Below are 21,507 nucleotides of genomic sequence, written 5' to 3' on the forward strand. Positions count from 1 at the left end.
AAAGGATATTTGTGGTCACTTATGACTTTCAAAAAGGTTTGAATTCATAAAAATATAAGCCAGAAACCAAAGCACATAAAAATAAAACAAATATAAACAAAAAACTCTACTGATTCATAATATCGGTCACTGACAAGTATGCCATCATACAGGTACAAAATAATATATGCAGATAGAGGGTATAGTAAAGGCTACATTCCCAATCAAGTGCAAGATACTGTGTGGTACACAAAAGTACTACAAATCTTAGTCTCTAACTTTGAGCAGAAGTTAGAAATCATACAGATACTGCTACAAGACTACATTAGGGTTTAAGATAGATGTCAATAGGAGCTGTGTCTAATATAACCAAACTGAATGAAGTTTTTTGTATCTTGTCAAAAAGTGAAGTATTCCTATACTTTAAAAAAGATGACTTGAATCCACAGCAGCATATTTCTGAAGATTTAATGTCTTCACCAATTTAGAGCTCAACAGGAATGAACAACAATATATTTGCAAAAATAGTGAACTCAATTTTTGGATGACTTAACAATAGCAAATGAAGACACAAGAATAAAGATTCTTCTATTTTATTAGTCAAATTACATCAGGAGTACTATGTTCAACTTTAGACCTAATATGACAAACAGGAATGAGTTTCAGAGATCTGAGAGGTGATAAAAAATTTGAAACTATTTCTCATGAAGAAAGAACAATTTTTTAGCTTAAGAAAAAGAACACAAGAAATTATACTAAACTGAAAAAGGATTAAGATGGTAAATATTATGTTATATGTATTTTACCACAATTTTAAAAAGCACATGGTAAATTGAAGCAAGAGAGAAAATATGATGGTTTCCTTCAGGCATTACTGAAGTAAATAACAATTGAAAAATTTAAAAAAGATCATAGTTACCATTTTGGCATAATGTGCATTTACTGGGTCAGCATACTGAAGCAAGGCTTGAAACTGATTATTCTTTGTAAAGGTGATAATCTTCAAGACCGTGCCAAATTTAGAAAATATCTGGAAAACAGTTCACATTAGGTTAAGTCTAAGAAAAATATTCAACTAATGTATCTTTATAAATACAACTTGGTCCACAAATCTTATTTTTAAATGAAAATAATTTTCCCTATAAAACTGTTGGTACTTCAATTAAGCCTAAAATGTTAATGCTTCAATATTCATACATATCTTAGAACAATGCCTGGCACTCAAATATTTAGCCTATTTTATAGCATGTATAAACGGCACAATACTAAAACAGAAGGCTACAACAGAAATTAATTGATGGTATGAAATAATGGTGTTACAAAGCATATAAATAAAAGTGGGAGAGTCATATGGACAAATTACTTTACCCTGTGATTAAGCATCTACTTCCTGAGATTTGTGTATATAGAGAAACTAGATGATCAACTAGAGGCTGTTTTTTTTTCTTTCTTTTTCTTTTGAGTCTCACTCTGTTGCCCAGGCTGGAGTGCAGTGGCATGCTCATGGTCACAGCAGCTTCAACCTGCTGGGCTCAGATGATCCTTCTACCTCAGCCTTCCACATAGCTGAAACTACAAGTACACACCACCTCACCCAGTTAATTTTTTGATTTAGTGTAGAGATGACATCTGACCAAGTTGCCCGGGCTGGTCTTGAACCCATGGGCTCAGGCAATCCTCTCACCTTGGCCTCCCAAAGTGCTGGGATTATAGGAGTGAGCTACCCCGCCCAGCGAGGCTACTCTTTTAATCAAATATTCACAGAACACTGTTCTAAGCACAGCAAGTCAGCAGTGGACAAAAAAGAATAAAGGTCTAGGCCTTTATGAAGACAGACAATAAACCAGTAAGTAAACAAATGTCCAAGTTGGCATAGCACACAGGTGGTCAAGGAAGGCCTCTCTAAAGTGTCTTTTGAGAAGAGGAACACAGTGAGGGGAAGGTTTTTTGACAGATGTAGTCAGAAATGCTGTCACCGATGCTCTCATAGTACTTGTTCCACCTCAGGACCACAAAGGTTCATGGCCACAGTTGCTAGTAACTCATTTCTGAAAGACTAACCAGGGAGGATAAAACAATAATACATTTTGTTTTTCTCTGTCACTTCATTTTAAATTTGGATTTGTTTTTTTTTTTTTGAGTTGGAGTCTCACTCTGTCGCCCAGACTGGATGGAGTTCAGTGGCACGCTCCTGGCCACCACAGCCTCGACCTGCTGGGCTCCGGTGATCCTTCTGCCTCAGCCTTCCAAGTAGCTGGAACTACAGGCACATGCTACCATGCCCGGCTAATTTTTGATTTATTGTAGAGATAAGGTCTTGCCAAGTTGCCCGGGAGGGTCTCGAACCCACGGTCTCAGGCAATCCACTCACGTTCGCCTCCCAAAGCACTGGGATTACAGGCTGAGCCACTGAGCCCGGCTAAATTTGGAACTTAATGAACCAGAAATTTATTCCTGCATCGGAAAATCAAAAACTAAGTAGTGGTAATTTGTCCTTAATAGGCAATTGGTTCTGTTTTTAATTATGAAAAAGAATGCTCAAGAATAACGATCCTAAAGCACAAGCAACAAAAGAAAAAAAAAACAGATAAACTGGACTACTTCAAACTTTTGTGCGTCAAAGGACATTTTCAGCAGAGTGAAAAGGCTACCCACAGAAAGGGACATAATATTTGTAAATCATGTATCTGATAAGAGGTTAATATTCAGAATATATAAAGAACTTTGACAACTCAACAACAAAAACAATGCAACTTAAAAACAGGCAAAGAACTTGAAAAGAATTTCTCCAAAGATAATAAAATGGCCAATAAGCATACAAAAAGATGTTCAACATCACTAATCATTAGGGAAATGCAAAACAAAACTACATTATCACTGCACACCGCCTAGCATAGCTATTATTTTTTAAAAACCCATAAAATTACAAGTGTTGGAGAAGATATGGAGAAAATGGAACCTTTGTGTACTGCTAGTGGGAATATAAAGTGTTGCAGCCACTATGCAAAACAATATGATCTTTCCTTAAAAAACTAACAACAGAACTACCATATGATCCAGCAGTTCCACTTCTGGGTATATACCCAAAGAATTGAAAGCAGAGACTCAAAGATGTATTTGTATACCCATGTTCATAGCAGTATTATTCACAACAGCCAAAAAAAGGAAGCAATTCAAGTGTTCATCAATGAATGAATGGATAAATTTGGTATATACAAACAACTGAATATTATTCAGTCCCCAAAGGAAAGGAAATTCTGAACATGAATGAATCTTCAGGACATCTTTCCAAATAAAATAAGCCAGTCACAAAAGAACTAATATTGCATGATTCCACTTACCTGAGGAACCTAGAACAGTCAAATTCATAGAGAAAGAAAGTAGACCAGTTAATATTCTTTATTACCTTCCTAGTATCCAAGGGTGAAATCCAAGCTCCTTCATGTAACATATACAATCTCACCCTAGTTTACCTCTGCAACCTCATCTCCTGACACTTCTTTTTATCACACTACTATATTTACATAAACAATATGTAGTTGTCTACAGTTCTCCAATATATCAAGTGATTTCAGACCTCTATGCCCATATATGGGGACTTTTCCTTTTCCTTGAACTCTATGTTTCATGCAGTAAATTTTCATTAACTATTTCGAAAACTCAGTTCAGAGAGCAAAGCTACCATAAAATTATTAGCCTCGCTCAAATCCCAACAGAGTTAATTCTTCTTCCCAAGTATTATCCCTTCTTGGCCACATGTAAATATTTATTTTGCTGTGGTACTTCTACTCTCTATTTATTAATTTATCTACCTGTCTCTCTTAATTAGACTAAAGGCTCCTTGAAGAAATATACCTTGGATGTCATTTTTAGATAATCATTTTTGTATCATTAAGTACAATTCCTGGCATGTAAGAGATAAAGAGTAAAATGCTTATGATTAAATGATAAAGAATTAAACCCTGAAACCTGGTTGGAGAATTATGGCAATGTTCATTTTTTAATAATAACAACAAACATTCTTGATGTAAAATATCTCATTAGTGAAGAAACAGGAACATATAATTTGATCTAAAATTTAAAATAATTTTATATGAAATTATGCTATAAAACCTAGTTAATATCTTCCACTTAACTTTCAGATCCTGGGTGTTTTGTTTTTTTTTTGAGTTGGAGTCTCACTCTGTCACCCAGACTGGAGTGCAGTGGCCGCTCCTGGCCACCGCAGCCTCAACCTGCTGGGCTCTGGCGATCCTTCCGCCTCAGCCTTCCAAGTAGCCAGAATTATAGGCATGCGCTACCACGCCCGGCTGATTTTTTGATTTATTGTAGAGATGAGGTCTCACTGCCCAGGCGGGTCTTGAACGCACGGGCACAGGCAATCCACTCACCTCAGCCTCCCAAAAGCGCGAGATTACAGGCTGAGCCACTGAGCCCAGCTTTTTTTTTTTTTTTTCCAGACTCCCCTCTGTTGTCCAGGCTGGAGTGCAGTGGCATGCTCACAGCTACTGCAGCCTCAACCTGCTGGGCTCAAGTGATGCTTCTGCCTCAGCCTTCCAAGTAGCTGGGACTACAGGCACACGTCGTCAGGTCCAGCTAATTTTTAATAATTTTATTGTAGAGATGAGGTCTCGCCATGTTGCCCAGGCTGGTCTCGAACTCCTGGGCTCAGGCAATTCTCTCGCCTTGGCCTCCCAAGGTGCTAGGATTATAGGCATGAGTACCCATCCTGGCCTTAGATTTTGCTAATGTTTAGATTCTTTCTCTCATTTAACTTCTACAATGCCCTGAAGCACATCCTCACTGAAAGAGTGATTTTTGGCTATGTAAAATTTTTTTTTTTTGAGTTGGAGTCTCACTCTGTCACCCAGACTGGAGTGCAGTGGCCGCTCCCGGCCACCGCAGCCTCGACCTGCTGGGCTCCGGTGATCCTTCCACCTCAGCCTTCCAAGTAGCCGGAATTACAGGCATGTGCTACCACGCCCGGGCTGATTTTTTAATTTTTATTGTAGAGATGAGGTCTCGCTGCCCAGGCGGGTCTCGAACCCGCGGGCTCAGGCAATCCACTCACCTCAGCCTCCCAAAGGCGTGGGACTACAGGCTGAGCCACCAAGCCCGTGTAATTTTTATCTAAGTGTGCTAAGAAAATAGAAACTGACTGAACTGGCTAACTATGGATAGCTCTATAGAGTCTCCTGGATTATATTCAACTGAGAGGGAGCTACAAAGAAAAATCTGCTACTTCTGAATAAAGTAAGTGAGCACCAAGATCAGGGAATACAGGAATGCCTTAAGTGTGATTTTTAACATCTTTTCATAATGATCAAGATAGTAAATTTTAAACAGATGTGGTCTCAAAAAAATTAAAATTCAGAAGTTTAATACATGAATTTATTTGTATTAATTATATAAGGTCTTTGACTCTATTTCCCAAATATATTTTGCTGTCACAAATACAGAAAAATACATAGACTCAACCCTAGATGTCTCCCATGCATTTTAATCTTTTCATACTGTAAAATAGAAATAGAAAGAGAATAAAGATCAAATTCTGGTAAAATTAACGTTCAGGGTGATTTTTTTTTTTTTACGCACAGTCTCACTCTGTCACCCAGGCTGGAGTGCAGTGGCACGCTCGGGGCCACCGCAGCACAGACCTGCTGGGCTCAGGCAATCCTTCCACCTCAGCCTTTCAAGTAGCTGAACTACAGCCACATGCCACCACGCCCAGCTAATTTTTTGATTTATTGTAGAGACAAGGTCTCGCTAAGTTGCTCAGGCTGGTCTCCGAACTCCTGAGCTCAGGCAATCCTCTTGGCCTCTACCTCCCGAAGTGCTGTGATTATAGATGTGAGCCACTGTGCCCGGCTCAGGGTGATTTTTAAAAAGGCAGAATTTGCCAGAAAATAAAAATGTTTCCTAATATTCACTTGCAAAAAGTATATTCATATTAGAATCACTTATTTTAACAACAAGCACATTGGTCACAACTTGTTAATAAAAGTTTTTATAGCCAACAAAATAGTAAGACTTAAGAACTAGAATTTCATATTACTAGTACTGAGTCTTTCATTTAGTACCATGACTGGTTTTGGTAAGCTATCTTTATGATGATTCAAAAAGATTGGTCCCCTGTTCTGAAGAGATTTTGTCTATATTGGACGTTCAAAAAATACCCCATGTATTACAGTACCTGGAAGTGATAGATTACATGAGAATACTGTTATGAGCTACTTCTTTCATAAACAAAGAAGTTTCTATTATGTAGGGTTGAGCATTTACATAATGAATCAGTCGATTAATTCCCTATCTACTAATATTCTCAGGTGACGTCATTCATATAATCCAATGGCTTTAATTACCAGACCTATGCTGATGGTTACCAAATCTCCAGTCTAGAATTCTTTTTCGAAATTCAGACTTAATTCCCAGTTGCCTATCCAACATCTCTCACTTGGATGTCTAATAGGTATCTCAAACTTTCAAAACCAACTCTTGATTTCTGCCCTACATCTAACCTCTGCCCCAAATCCTTTTCTTCCTCTTTATTATTTTTATCTTACTATTATTTATTTACCCTAGTCTTTACTTTCTCTTCATAGCCCACAATCAGTCCATCAGCAAATCCTTCAAAATATATCAATGGAAGCCCAGTGTGGTGATACACACCTGTAATCCCAGCTTGTAGGGAGGTTGAGGGACGAAGATTGCTTGAGCTCAGGAGTTTGAGGTCAGCCTGGGCAACATAGTGAGATCCCACCTCTAAAAAAAAAAAACAAAAAAAGCCAGCCGGGCTGGGTGGCTCAGCCTGTAATCCTGCACTTTAGGAGGCTGAGGTGAGTGGATTGCCTGAGCCCGCGGGTTCGAGACCCGCCTGGGCAACTTGGCGAGACCTCATCTCTACAATAAATAAAAAATCAGCCAGGCGTGATAGTGTGTGCTTCTAATTCCGGCTACTCGGAAGGCTGAGGCAGAAGGATCACCGGAGCCCAGCAGGTCGAGTCTGCGGTGGCCGGGAGCAGCCACTGCACTGCAGTCTGGGCGACAGAGTGAGACCCCAACTCCAAAAAAAAAAAAAAAAATAAAGGCCATAATCACCACTTCCAATGCCCATGCCCTCAACCAGGCCACCACCATCTCTCATTTGAACTATAAGAGCCTCTACTTGTCCCTACACAGTTTATCTTTAACACAGCAACAAGAGTGATTCTGTTAAAACAAATGATATAATCTCACTGCTCTACTCAAAATCTTCCAGTGGTTTCCCATCTTACCCAGTGTAGATTATAAAAGCTTTGCATCATCTGACTCCTAACCCTGCTCTGACACTCGCTCAGCTATGGCTTTCCTACTCTCTAAATTCCAGTAATACCAGTCTTCTTTCTGATACTTGGACACATTAAGTATACTTCCATCTTAGAGACTTTGCACTTGCTCTTCTTTCTGGCCAGATCATTATTCCTCCACACATACACATAACCTATAGTCTCACCATCCTTCAAGCCTCTGCTCAAATGTTATATTGGAAAGACTTTCCCTAATTTACTACAAGTAAAATAGCACCCGTTCCACCTCAGTCACTATCAATTCTCTCACCATGAACTAAAGGAAGAACACTGGCTTCTATAGATGTTAGACAGCAGTTGAGCTAGTGCCAACTTTCCAGCAAAAAATAATCATCTAATTAATTACAACAGGTATAACAAATTCCATACTTTTGTATATTCCCTATTACATTCTATGCTATTACTTATGAAATTACTCTCTTACACTCAAAACTACAAGAACAAAAACTAGTTTCTTACATTGTAATTTACTAGAATCTGATCATTAGAACTAAACTTTTCCTAAGTACTTAATATGTACCAGGCAATGTTCTAAGTACTTTAAAAACATTAATTAGTGTAATCCTCACAATGAAAGGATAAGATAGATATCATCTTCATTATAAAAATAAGAAAACAGACATAGAAGGGATGACTTGCTTGCCCAAGGTTATGGAGGTAGTTAAGTAGTAGAGCCAGGATTCAAACCAGCTCCAGATCTTGTATCCTTAACCATTATGCTAATAGGACAGAGTGAAGGGGAGAGGCCTGGCTAATGTAATTACATTAAGACTCCCTGAGAAGGCAACATTTGAGATGAGAACTGAATGATCCAGCCAAGTGACGACCTGGATAAAGAGTGTTCCAGGCCTAAGAAATACAGGATAGAAAGAGACTAAGAACAGGACTAAGCTGGAGAATAGGAAAGGGAGGGACAGAGAGTACCTGAAGGACAGGTGTGAAATAAGCAGAAGAGTGTTAGGAAATAAGGATAAAGAGATGAGGGAGAAGTCTGCATATGGGGACCTTGGTAAGTAGCTGGTTTTATTGCAACAGCACTGGGAAAGAGGGTTAAACAAGGGAGTCCTATGACTCAAATACTTGAGAATCCTACCCCAACAGTTGCTGTTGAGGACTCTCAGAATTAGTCCTCTTCACTTGATTTTTTTGGGGGAAAAACAAGGTTACTGGACTCAGGGAAATGATAAATGGAATGACAGGACGGGACCACATGATCCTGGCTAAGCTAACTACTGGCTGATGGCACTTTTGGGCCAGACACAAGAACATCTTTTATAATAGTATAAGTTAACAGTAGCCACAGTATTACAGCAGCAAACAAACACTGCTGATAGATCACTTTAGTTTCAATGTCACTTTGTCAGATACATAGAAAAGAAGAAAATCTGATAGAACAATGAAACCAATCACTTCAGCAACTGCTAAACCCTTTTAGGGAGCAATGGTGTCTACGTTAAAAATCCTTCCTAGCACATGCTTCACAAATGCATATATTTTGAAAATGGTACTCAGAAGACAATCAAAGGGGAATCCAGCAAGCCCACCAATTGGCATATTTTAATATTTACATGTATGGAATAGAACCCTTATTGGAAAATGTGTTTGAGCTCTATTATCAATTAGTACATTGTCTATAGGATAGTAAATAAACATCTAAGAGCCCCAATCCTTATTGTAAAATGTGAGAACAGGATAAGATGCGTTTCAGTTCTTCTTTTTTTTTTTTTTTTTTTTAAGTCGAAGTCTCACTCTATCGCCCAGGCTAGAGTGCAGTGGCATACTCACAGCTACCCCAGTGTTGACCTGCTAGGTTCAAGTGATCCTTCTGCTTCAGCTTTCCAAGCAGCTGGAACTACAGGCACATGCCCAGCTAATTTTTTGATTTGTTGTAGAGACAAGGTCTTGCCAAGTTGCCCAGGCTGGTCTCGAACCCCTGGGCTCAGGTAATCCTCTCGCCTCGGCTTCCCAAAGTGCTGGGATTACAGAATTGAGCCACAGCTTCCAGTCAATGCATCTCAATTCTTAAACAAACATGAATACCTCCCCCATGACTCTTTACTGAGTAGTATGAATCCAAAGTATGATTCTGTTAAATTAAAATAAGCATATGATGTGTTTTAATATTTTAATATATGTGTTGGTAAGTGTAATGAAATAAAATCAATATATAGCTAAAGGGGACAAACGCTGACTAAAGTTTTGGGTTAGATGTAAAATATTAATGCACTCAGATTGCCAAATAACTGTATATTACCTTTTGAGGATATGTATATATGAAGTAGGTGTTAAAAGTGTACCAAGCATTCAAAAACAATACACTGGACATTATATCAGGAATCTTAAGTTCCAACTGTGACTCTTCAATTACTCTCTACAATGTTCAATTCTCATTAACTATCTGGGTTACAGTTTCATTCACTACAAAATTATGAAATTAGGTTATCGTCCAGTTCTTAAATTCTACATATTACTTAACACTATTTGGTAGAATGCCTTTTATCAAAACAGTTTAACACCAGGCACAGTGGCTCATGCCTTTAATTCCAGCACTTTGGGACGCAGAGGCGAGAGAACTGCCTGAGTCTAAGGGTTCGAGACCAGCCTGGGCAACATGGTGAGACTTCATCTCTACAATTAAAAAAAAAAAAAAATTAGCCAGGAGTGGTGGCACATGCTGGTGGTTCCAGCTACTTGGAAGTCTGAAGCAGAAGGATTTCCTGAGCCCAGCAGGTCGAGGCTGTGGTAGCCATGAGCGTGCCACTCCACTCCAGTCTGGGCAACAAAGTGAGACTGTGACTCAAAAAACAAAACAAAACAAAACAAAACATAAAAACAGTTTAGTCATATTAATGGGTAGTATATGAAGGCTAAGTTGAGCATCAACTTAGCCAACATTATATATCCATGTTACATATAAAGATTTATTACATACTTTTCCTTAAAAAAAAAAATTTTTTTTTTTTTGAGTTGGAGTCTCACTCTGTCGCCTGGACTGGAGTGCAGCGGCCACTCCTGGCCACCGCAGCCTCGACCTGCTGGGCTCCGGCAATCCTTTCGCCTCAGCCTTCCAAGTAGCTGGAACTATAGGCGCTCACTACCACAACCGGCTAATTTTTGATTTATTGTAGGGATGAGGTCTCGCCAAGTTGCCCAGGCGGGTCTCGAACCCGCGGGCTCAGGCAATCCACTCACCTCAGCCTCCCAAAGGAAAAAAAAATTTTTTTAAGAGGTGGTGTCTTGCTTTGTTCCCCAAGCTTAAGTGTAATGGTGTGATCATAGTTCACTGCAACCTCAAACTCCTAAGCTCAAGCGATCCTCCCAGCTTAGTCTCCAAACAGCCAAGACCACAGGCATGTTACTACCATGCCCAGCTAATATTTAAATATTTTTGTAGAGATGGAGTTTCACTATCCTGCCCAGGCTGGTCTCAGACTCCTGGACCCAAGCGATCCTCCCATCTTGGCCTTCTAGAGTGCTGGGATCAGAGGCATGAGCCACTGCACCTGGACTCCCTTCAGAATTAAAAATTAAAATGCTCAAATGTAAGAGGCCAAAAGAAATAAATAAGCTGTACCCTGTAGTGATGTTACTTTCTAAGAAACAACTACTATTGCCCTTTTCATAGTAATCTATGTGTTATTATAATGTTTAGCTATTAAAAAAAATCAAACCTTTTACATCCTTTTAAAAGTATTTAAATTAGAAAAAAGGAGGCTGTCAAAAACGTATTTATTTCTTTGTATTAAACAGAATGGTGAAAATTTTTTTCATTGTTTAAAGAAATATATAAACCAAAAGCAACAAGCTAAAAAACTTAGACTAAAATATCAAAAGTTACAGAAGTCATATTTGACACGGCTTTCTTAAGAGTATTCATCCTTACCTGATGAAGAACTTCCAGAGTAACAGGGTAAAAGAGGTTTTCAATAATTATTCGGAGTACAGGGCTCTGCCCAGGTAAGACTGTGCCTTCATTGGAAGGAGCTCCAGAAAGGGCCAGGCTTCCTGACTGGACAGCACTGACAGCCTGCAGTGCAGCTTGGGTTCTCTACAGAATAATCCAAAATGAGAACTTTTGATTATATAGAAGCATTACATGAATTCTAAAAGTAAGTCAATGTAAAATAATATGAAGTAATATAGACAAATAAAAAAATACATATCTATTTTATATTCTAAATTTGCAATCAGTCAAGAGTCAAAGACTTGCCTTCTTATTACAATGACACTATTTTAAAAAGATGCTTAAATTTACATGAAGAAAAAAATGAAAAAAAGAGAAAATTTGGATATAATTTTTAAGACAATCAGGTAGAAAAAGACACTATGAAAACATTAAAGACCATGACATGGAATATGATAGCCCAAGCCAAGGGTAGGCAGATAATCTTCTAAATATTCTCCAAGTAAAGGAACCAGGGTACTCTAGAAGAATGGCTTGTTGCAAAACAGGGGCAGAGAAAGCACAACATGAGCATAAAACATATTTGATAGGTCTCACTATGCTGCCCAGACTGGTATTTAACTCCTGGCCTCAAGCAAGTCTATTGTCTGGGCCTCTCAAAGTGTTGGGATTACAGGGGTAAGCCAAAACCTGCATGTGACATTTTGTGAGTTTTTTTTAGGGAGGCCAAGGCAGGAGGATTATTTGAGCCTAGAAGTTCGAGATCAGCCTGGGCAACGTAGCGAGATCTTGTCTCTAAAAAATTTTTTTTAAAATTCAGGTGAGCAGGGTGGCATGCATCTGTAGTCTCAGCTACTCAAGAGGCTGAGGAAGGATTGCCTAAGCCCAGTAGGTCGAGGCTGTGGTGAGCTGTGATCATGCCACTGCACTCCAGTCTGGCAAACAGAGTGAGACCCTGAGTCAAAAAAAAAAAAAAATAGTAGAAGAAAAAACTGAAAAGAGCTTGGTTAATGATTACTGAAATTAAATGCATCTTTTTTATCAATCTTTTGTTCTGTACCTTATAATTTCTTAAGAATGATGAGGACGGGCCAGGTGCGGTGGCTCACGCCTATATTCCCAGCACTTTGGGAGGTCGAGGTGAGAGGATAGCCTGAGCCCCCAGGTTCGAGACTAGCCTGGGCAACTTGGAGAGACCTCATTTCTACAATAAATCAAAAAATTAGCTGGGCATGGTGGTGCATGCCTATAGTTCCAGTTACTTGGAGGGCTGAGGTGGAAGGGATCACCTGAGCCCAGCAGGTCAAAGCTGCCGTGGCAGGGAGCATGCCACTGCCCTCCAGCCTGTGTGACTGAGTGAGACTCCCACTCAAAAAAAAAAAAAAAGAAAAGAAAAGAATGCTGATAATTAGTAAAACGTTGGTACAACAAAATGAAAAATCCTACCACTTTAACATAACTACTTTCATTTTTAGATATGGTATTCAGTCGCAATTTTAGAGATCACAGTATTTTGTGTGCTACTTTGAATTATTAACATTTCTTGTGTTCTGCTTCATGATTGTAATTTTTAATAAAAGTTTACCATTTAATTTTTTAAAAGATATTTAATTATTTTTGAGATAGGGTTTCATTCTGTCTCAAAAAAACAAAAAATGTTTGACATCTACACTGTTTAATATGATAGCCACAAGCCACATGTAGCTAGTGAGCACTTGAAATGTGACTAGTAAAACTGAGAAGCTGAATTTAAAAATTTTATGTTTTAATTAATTTAAATTTAGCCATATTTAGCTAGTGGTTACCATAATGGAACAGCTCCAGAGTATCTGGGAAAAGACATCGTCATGGTAAAGTATGAATTGTAAAAACAGTTTCTATTTCTCTTATATTAAAATGATTAAATCATATCAAAACTAAGTACAATCAACAACAAATTTATCCCCACTGACCTCTTCATTATGCCATTAATCATTCCATCAATGTTTTTATTAAATAATTCTATGAAAGTGTTTGCTGTTACTAACACCATTGCTGCTGTTATTATTGTTCCTCTTCTTTCACCCCTGCTGCTTTGGTATAAGAGACATTATAGTGGAAAAATCTAAAAAGCTGAGGCATTTACTGTCCTAATCAATCTAAAGTTTTCAATATACTTTGCACTGGTACTTCACAGAGCACTAAGTACTAAACCCTCTAAGTAGCAGGCATGCAAAAAATGCTTCTGACAATAAAAATCTGAGACAGTAATGCTTGAAAAAAAACCTTATTTAAGTAACTATGGTTTGAATTTTTAATTAGACAAAAACATTTAGGCAGAAAACAAAAAAGTATCTTAACATGAAAGTGTGCCTGATGCTAAAAATTCGGAAGCAGCAGAATTCCTATTTTTTTTGTTTTTTGAGTTGGAGTCTCACTCTGCTGCCCAGGCTGGCGAGCCTACCACAGCCTTGACCTGCTGGGCTCAGGTGATTCTTCTGCCTGAGCCTTCCAAGTAGCTGGAACTACAGGCACACGCCACCAAGCCCGGAAAATTTTTTGATTGACTGTAGAGATGAGGTCTCACCAAGTTGCCCAGGCTGGTCTCGAACCCGTGCACTCAGGCTATCCTCTCACCTTGGCCTCCCAAAGTGCTAGGATTATAGGCGTGAGCCACTGCACCTGCCCTCAAGAATTCCTATTATGGGAAATAATTTTTAAATGTTTGGGTAAAAAATTCTCTGGAATGGCTACATTAACTATTAATAAAGGAAATAACTGCAGTAGTATGGTCAATAAACAAAGGTTCTATTAATGTGAGGTAAGAAGATAATTTTACATGCTTCATGTAAAATTTAAGTCTGTCAGGATAATATGAAGTAGACATTTTTCAAATTAAGAAGATGGGAATTAACATACAATAGATGCACAGATCTTTGTTTTGTTTTTGTTTTTTGAGTTGGAGTCTCACTCTGTCTCCCAGGCTAGGGGGCAGTGGCACAGTCATGGCCACTGCAGCCTCAATCTGCTGGGCTCAAGGCGATCCTTCCGCCTCAGCATTCCAAGAAGTTGGAACTACAGGCGCAGGCTACCATGCCTGGCTAATTATTTATTGTAGAGATGAGATCTCACCAAGTTGCCCAGGCTGGTCTCAAATCCCTGAGCTCAGGCAATCCTCTTGCCTTGGCGTCCCAAAGTGCTGGGATTACAGGCTTGAGCCAATGTGCCCAGCCAGATGCCCAGATCTTAAGTGTTCAGTTAGATAAATGTTTAGGAAACTTTTTAAGAGAAAAATCTTCCATGGTCATTTCTTTGTAGATTTATAAACTTCTACTCACAAGGTCAAGAAAAACTGAATTTAATAGTAACTGCCATTAACAAAACCATTCTCAAATGTTATACCTCAGAATATGATTTCAACTTTGTGGTTATAATTTTAGCTCAACTCAAGAAAAACACTTGATATTCATCTGACCTTCTGGCAAGTATGTCCATACACTGAAAAAATAATGTGTATGTTTTGGGATAGCATGTTATTCAGTGAACAAAAGAGAACAAAACACTTTATCAGCTGCCTGGGTTTGTCAGAATAAAAAGACATATGGTACTTTTAAAACATGCAAACAGTTAACTTCAATTTTGACATCAGGTTTGGTGTATGACTTTGAATAAAAGAAAAATTATTATATTTTATCAAACATCAAATTTTTTTGTGCATAAAAATTGCACAAAAGTAACAAAATAGAAAGATTACTAGGAAGAAATGAAGGCTATCTAAGAATAAACTAGGTCATTTAGGCTGGCTTTGGTTGCCAAGCAACTGGGATTTCTCACTATTTCACTTTGAAATAATCCAATCTTTAAGAATTATTAAATTGTTTTTCTCCTTCAAGATTTATACTAACATACTTAGGAATCACAATGAGAAAACTGTAGGACTTATATATGAAAGAAAATTTAAAACTCTACTGAAAGTTATAAAACAAAATACAACTTCCTCCTCAAAAGGATTAGAAAGCAATATACATATGCTAATTACCCCCAAATTAAGCTATAAAATCTATTCAATTTCAATTATATTTCTTGGGGTCAAGAGTTATCAAAATAATTATAAAATACATCTGATGAAACAAAAAACATTAATCAGTTAATTTCTGAAAAGAGAGTAAGAGATAGGGCGTTGCCCTATAGTATATTAAGCTATAGGGCACACAGCAGCAGAAATAGAATCCAAAAGCTTTTAGAATGCAAAAGCTAGTCCATGTTACACATGGAGTACATACCATGTGGTCGGCACACACATGAAGGAAGGTCAAGCCATGTAAGCAAAAGGTACAGGCATACCTAAGTCTGCATATGTATGTGTATAGATAAAGGTATGTATATGTATGTATATGCATGTTATAAGCAGGCATAATGTGTATGGAAAACTAACATATGTGAAGGACAAACTTCAAAACAGTGGATAATAAAGGGGTTATTAAAAAATAATGCAGAAGAAATTGGTCTCTTGGAATAAAGAACAGTGAAGCCCCTACGCTCACTCTGCACATCTAAAACATTCTTAATAGAATAAGGATTTAAACATCAAAATAAGAACAACCACCAGGCGTGGTGGCTCACACATGTAATCCCAGCACTTCAGGAGGCCAAGGTAAGAGGATTGCCTGAGCCCAGGAGTTCGAGACTAGTCTAGGCAACAGAACAAGACCTCGTTTCTACAGAAAAAAAAAAAAAAAAGAAAAAAATATATATAAGCCAGGTGTGGTGATGTATGTCTGTATTCTCAGCTACTCAGGAGGCTGAGGTGGAAGGACTAGCTGAGCTCAGGAGTTTGAGGCTGTGGTAAGCTATGATCATGCCACCATACTCTAGACTTGATGAAAGAGTGAGACCTCAACTTAAAAAAAAAATATATATATATATACATATATATATATATATATATAAAATTAAAAAATAAGTATAAACAACCAAACTATAAAAATAACTAAGTAGTTTCTCTTTTTAATCTTGGTGTGTCCAGTCTTTCTGAGCACGGTACCCAAGTCAGAAAAAAGTATATTATGGCAATCTTAAGAAATTTGTCTACATGTATAAAATAGTAAAAACTGCATTAGCAGAAAAATTCATAGAGACTAAAAGTAGAATGGTACTTGCCAGAGGCAGGAGGGAGGAGAAGATGTGGAGTTACTGTACAATGGGTAGGGAGTTTCAGTTTGGGATGATGAAAAAGTTCTAGAAATAGATGGTGGTAGTGATTATACAACAATGTGAATGTACTTAGTGCCACTGAACTGTGCACTTAAAAATGGTTGAAATGGTAAGTTTTATGTTATGTATATTTTCCCACAATGAAAAAAATGGGGGGGAAAAGGGCGATTGTTATGGCAAGATTTATACTGTCATATAATCTAAAGAATAAAAAAATTTTACATCCCTGACTTTTGTAGAACTCCCACTGTCAAATTTTCACTGACTTGTATGAGGAAAGTTTTTTGCTTGAATTCTGATAGAAGAGTTTAGTTCCTTTCAAAGGATATGAACAATTCCTGTGAAAGTATAATGTATGCACATTTCAAAGACTCTCATATAAAGGCACTGTTCTCACTATGGCCAGATGAATGGGAATGGGAGTATTTTGTACATGGATCATGTTATATTTTAAACAAGAAAATCACTTAAGTATTAATGTTGTATACACAGATTTTATTTTGGAAACGTTTTTGCCTAAATAAATGTTATACATTTTTTAAAAAAGAAAAAAATGGGGAAAATGTCATTAACAGAAATCAATGTATCATACAAATTATCGAATAAAAGTAAACAGTAAGATGCAATTTCTCATCTGTCATATTAACAAAGACTGTAAAACCGCTTGCTCATATCTTATCAGTGGCACACTAACTCAGCATATAATCTTTATAGAAAGCAACATATATGAAACGATTAAAAATGTATATACTTTTTTCAGCAATTTAACTGCCAAAAATGTAACCTAATAAGATAATGCTGCAAGTGTGCTAAAATATGTTGTTGCTGTGCTATCAGTAAAAAAAAAAAAAATTAGCCAGGCGTGGTAATGCATGCCTGTAGTTCTGGCTACTTGGAAGGATACATGCTTATTGTAAACCAAACAATCCAGAAAAATAAAAAACAAAACAAACCAAAAAATCCCATAAGCCCAGGCGTGGTGGCTCACGCTTATAATCCCAGCACTTTGGGAGGCTGGGGTGAGAGGATTGCCTGAGCCCATGGGTTCAAGACCAGCCTGGGCAACTTGGCAAGATTTCATCTCTACAATTAAAAAAAAAATTAGCCAAGTGTTAGTGTGTGCTTGTAGTTCCAGCTACTTGGAAGGCTGAGGTGGAAGGATCACTTGAGCCCAGCAGGTCAACGCTGGGGTGGCCGTGAGCATGCCACTGCACTCCGGGGCCTGGGCAATGGAGTGAAAAGTCAACTCAAAAAAAAAAAAAAGGACAAAACTAGAAACAACCTCAATGCAATTTAAAAACTGGATATAATTTTAATATATATACAAGGGGATATTATATAGGTATTAAAAAATTATGACATAACTATATTTGTTGTCATGAAATCATATACATATTGTAGATAAAAAAGATTTCAAAACATCTTGTGTAAAATTAGATACACAAACACCTTAACAGAGAAGGTGCATACACCAAAATGTTAGCACTAGTTATTAGTTATCTCAGGATAACTGAATTGTTTTATGGGTTTTTTTGTTTTTTTTGTTTTGAGTTGAAGTCTCACTCTGTCGCCCAGGCTGGAGTGCAGTGGCACACTCACAGCTACCACAGCATCAACCTACTGGGCTCAGGTGATCCTTCCACCTCAGCCTTCCAAGTAGCTGGAATTACAGGCACACACTAACACTTGGCTAATTTTTTTTTTTTAATTGTAGAGATGAAATCTTGTCAAGTTGCTCAGGCTGAACCCATGGGCTCAGGCAATCCTCTCACCCCAGCCTCCCAAAGTGCTGGGATTATAAGCATGAGCTACCACGCCCGGCCTTATGGGGTTTTTTTGTTTGTTTTGTTCTTTATTTTTCTGGATTGTTTGGTTTACAATAAGCATGTGTCCTATTTATAATTTATAAGGCAATTTTTCATGAGAAAAAGTCTAGTCTATTTAAAAATCATGCAATATTACATTTATTCAAGGTTTATGTAGTTTATTATATGCTATTAATATCTCTTAAAACAAGTGTAGGATTATGTGCAAAAAATAATGTTATTTTAGAAAACTATAATTTAATCTCAGTAGCTTGCATTGTAACATTTTTCTAAACAAAATCAGAGAACTAGAGAGGTTCTTTGCCTAGAGCAAGAATAACCAGAGGCCAAATGTGCCTTTAACTTAACAAAAACCCACTTTCTTAAAACGTACTTGCATTGTGAATTAAGTTTTTATTTAAAAATTTTTGTCTGCTGGGTGCAGTGGCTCATGCCTCTAATCCCAGCACTTTGGGAGGCTGAGGTGAGAGGATTGTCTGAGCCCATGGGTTTGAGACCAGCCTGGGCAACTTGGTGAGACCTCATCTCTATAATAAATCAAAAAGTTAGCTGGGTGTGGTGGTGTATGCCTGTAGTTCCAGCTACTTGGAAGGCTGAGGCAGAAGGATCGCCTGAGCCCAGCAGATCGAGGCTGCGGTGGCCGTGAGCATGCCACTGCACTCCAGCCTGGGCGACAGAACGAGACTCCAATTCAAAGGTGTTGATACCCTATATTTCACATTCATCTTCAGGAGTCAAAAATCACTCAATAAACAATTCTAAACAAATTCTTGTTAACATCTTAAGTTTGGTTATTTAACAGCACAATATAAGCATCATTCAGTCTCTCAATGCCTTTGTTATATATTCTATAAAAAGGAGGGTTTGAAATGAATGATTTCAGCCGGCTCGGTGGCTCAGCCTGTAATCCCCCCCCCACCTTTGGGAGGTTGAGGTGAGTGGATTGCCTGAGCCTGCGGGTTCGAGACCCGCCTGGGCAGCAAGACCTCATCTCTACAATAAATTAAAAAATCAGTCGGGTGTGGTAGCACATGCCTGTAATTCTGGCTACTTGGAAGGCTGAGGCGGAAGGATCGCCGGAGCCCAGCAGGTGGAGGCTCACTCCAGTCTGGGTGACAGAGTGAGACTCCAACTCAAAAAAAAAAAAAAAAAAAAGTTAAGAAATGAATGATTTCCTAAAAGTTCCATTTAGACCTGAGATTTTAAGAGGTATAAAACAATATAAACATTTCTTTTCTCATTTGGAATTGTGAAAAGTTAAAAAAAAAAGTTTACTTCAGCTGGGCACAATGGCTTAAGTCTATAATCCCAGCACTTTGGGAGGCCAAGGTTAGGGGATTGCCTGAGTCCATGGGCTCGAGAACAGCCTGGGCAACTTGGCAAGGCCGCATCTCTACAATGAATCAAAAAATTAGCTAGCCGTGGTAGTGTGCACCTGTAGTTCCAGCTACTTGGAAGGCTAAGGCAGAAGGGTCGCCTGAGCCCAGAAGGTCGACACTGGGGTGGCTATGAGCGTGCCACTGCACTCCAGCCTGCGCAAGGGAGAGTCCCCCCCAAATATTAACTTCAATATGTTTCTAAATGGTACTGCTTTCTTATTCCTAAGTCAAGAGAGAATGTACATATATAATCCTGACTAGTAAAGTATCCTAAAATGAAGAAAAGCACATGATTTTTCTTTATCTATGAGGTATAGAAAATTAATTTTAAGTGATTATACCATCTGTTCTTACATCTATTTTTACAAATGCCTTTAATACTTACAGCTTGATTAGGTAGATTGTCAGTCTTAAGTTCTCTGTGATTGGAGTACTGAATATAAACAGGCTGGCTTCGAAGTTGAGCAGTAACAGGAGTGTAATAATTCACCATAGTAACAGCAGCTTCCTCAGAAGCCATTTCTAAGAAAGCCTGCAATAAACATAAGTAGGTAAAGTGAAAGCTCATCTTTCTGAAAGATAGTTAAGAACTACTGTCATTCTAGCTTTCTCTGAACTCATATATTCTCAACAGAAATGATATTACCTCTAAGGGGTTTAAAAACTTTTGCTTCAAAGTATATCATGGATGCTAATTAAAAGCATATTTGAAAAGCTGAGTTCAATAAAGGATTTGAGATTGAGAAACTGCCAGTTGATTAAATGATTTGATTTTATGTGGCATTTAGTTTTCCTGTTATTTGTTTCTTCTAAAATCTAGAAATAATTAAAAAGACAAAAATAAATGTGTACACTGCCATTGTAAATGGATGCTAAAACGGTCACAATATATAAATAGAGACACTAAATTTCAAGGTGACCATTAAGGGGTTAAAACAAAGTCCAGAAAGTCTCTTTAGGGGAGCAAAAGGGAAAAAAAAGTTGAGAAACACTGCTGTAACTATCCAGATTCTAAAACAGGGATAGGGCATAATGATTTGCACTCTCTTACCTTTTAGTAAAACAGAGAATAATTAAACAGAGCATTCATTCTTTTCAGTAGAGCTTTATCATTTCATACTTTACCAACATATCTGATTATCAAGAAATGAGAACTGTCATACTATGTTAGAAAGAGAACCTGATTAAAACCTATACCTAGCTATAACATCTTGGTCATTAACACCTCTGAGCCTTAGTTTCTTCATCTAAAACACAAAGTGCCGCCTAACAGGATCTTTAAGTAACCTTGTAGCTCTAACATGAGATGATTTTTAGGTAGAGTTCCTGTTAGGTGTTCTGTCTGGGATTTTTCAGAATAGACCTATTAAACCCCAGCCTCTGAAAGCATCCATCAAAAATGATGGTGTACACATTTAGACTTACCTGTTTAAGTATTTCTAGATTTTACAAGAAACAGAAATAAAAGGGAAAAGCCAAGAGTCACATAAAAGCAGCTGAGTAGCAGTTTTCCAGTTCCAAATCCTTCACTGTGCTAATCTTCCCAAATACGCTTCCAATCAATACCCATGTTACACTTTAGAAAAAGTTACATGTAAGTATATAAAGGTATTTCTCATTTTCTATATGTTTATGTACATACACACACATATATGCACACATGTAAATGTGATATCTACATTTGTATGTCACATATATTTGCACTGTATGTATGGCATCATATTAAACTTTGACCAGAAAAGAATGGCATTTGGAGAACATTACATTTAACTTTAAATAATTCTATTCATTCAAATTTTTTTTCATTAAACAGGTGAAACTGTTTTTTTTTTTTTTGTTTTTTTTGAGTTAGAGTCTCACTCTGTCACCCAGACTGGAGT

The 21,507-nt window shown here is 37.7% G+C and overlaps 1 protein-coding gene across 3 annotated transcripts in view; it reads right to left on the reverse strand.

Annotated features, from left to right (window-relative positions):
* PTBP3 (polypyrimidine tract binding protein 3) overlaps positions 1–21,507 on the reverse strand; it is a 73,639-nt gene that overhangs the window by 28,197 nt on the left and 23,935 nt on the right. For all 3 annotated transcript variants that reach the window (XM_008068332.2, XM_021717709.1, XM_008068334.2), the window contains 3 exons: positions 20,013–20,159; positions 11,209–11,373; positions 899–1,009 (listed from right to left, as the gene is read on the reverse strand). In XM_008068332.2, the coding sequence (XP_008066523.1) occupies positions 899–1,009; positions 11,209–11,373; positions 20,013–20,159 (423 nt within the window). The remainder of the gene's footprint in view (positions 1–898; positions 1,010–11,208; positions 11,374–20,012; positions 20,160–21,507) is intronic.

This window comes from Carlito syrichta, unplaced genomic scaffold (genome assembly GCF_000164805.1).
Source record: "Carlito syrichta isolate Samal-C Ts95f unplaced genomic scaffold, Tarsius_syrichta-2.0.1 Scaffold310362, whole genome shotgun sequence".
Lineage (NCBI taxonomy): Eukaryota > Metazoa > Chordata > Mammalia > Primates > Tarsiidae > Carlito > Carlito syrichta.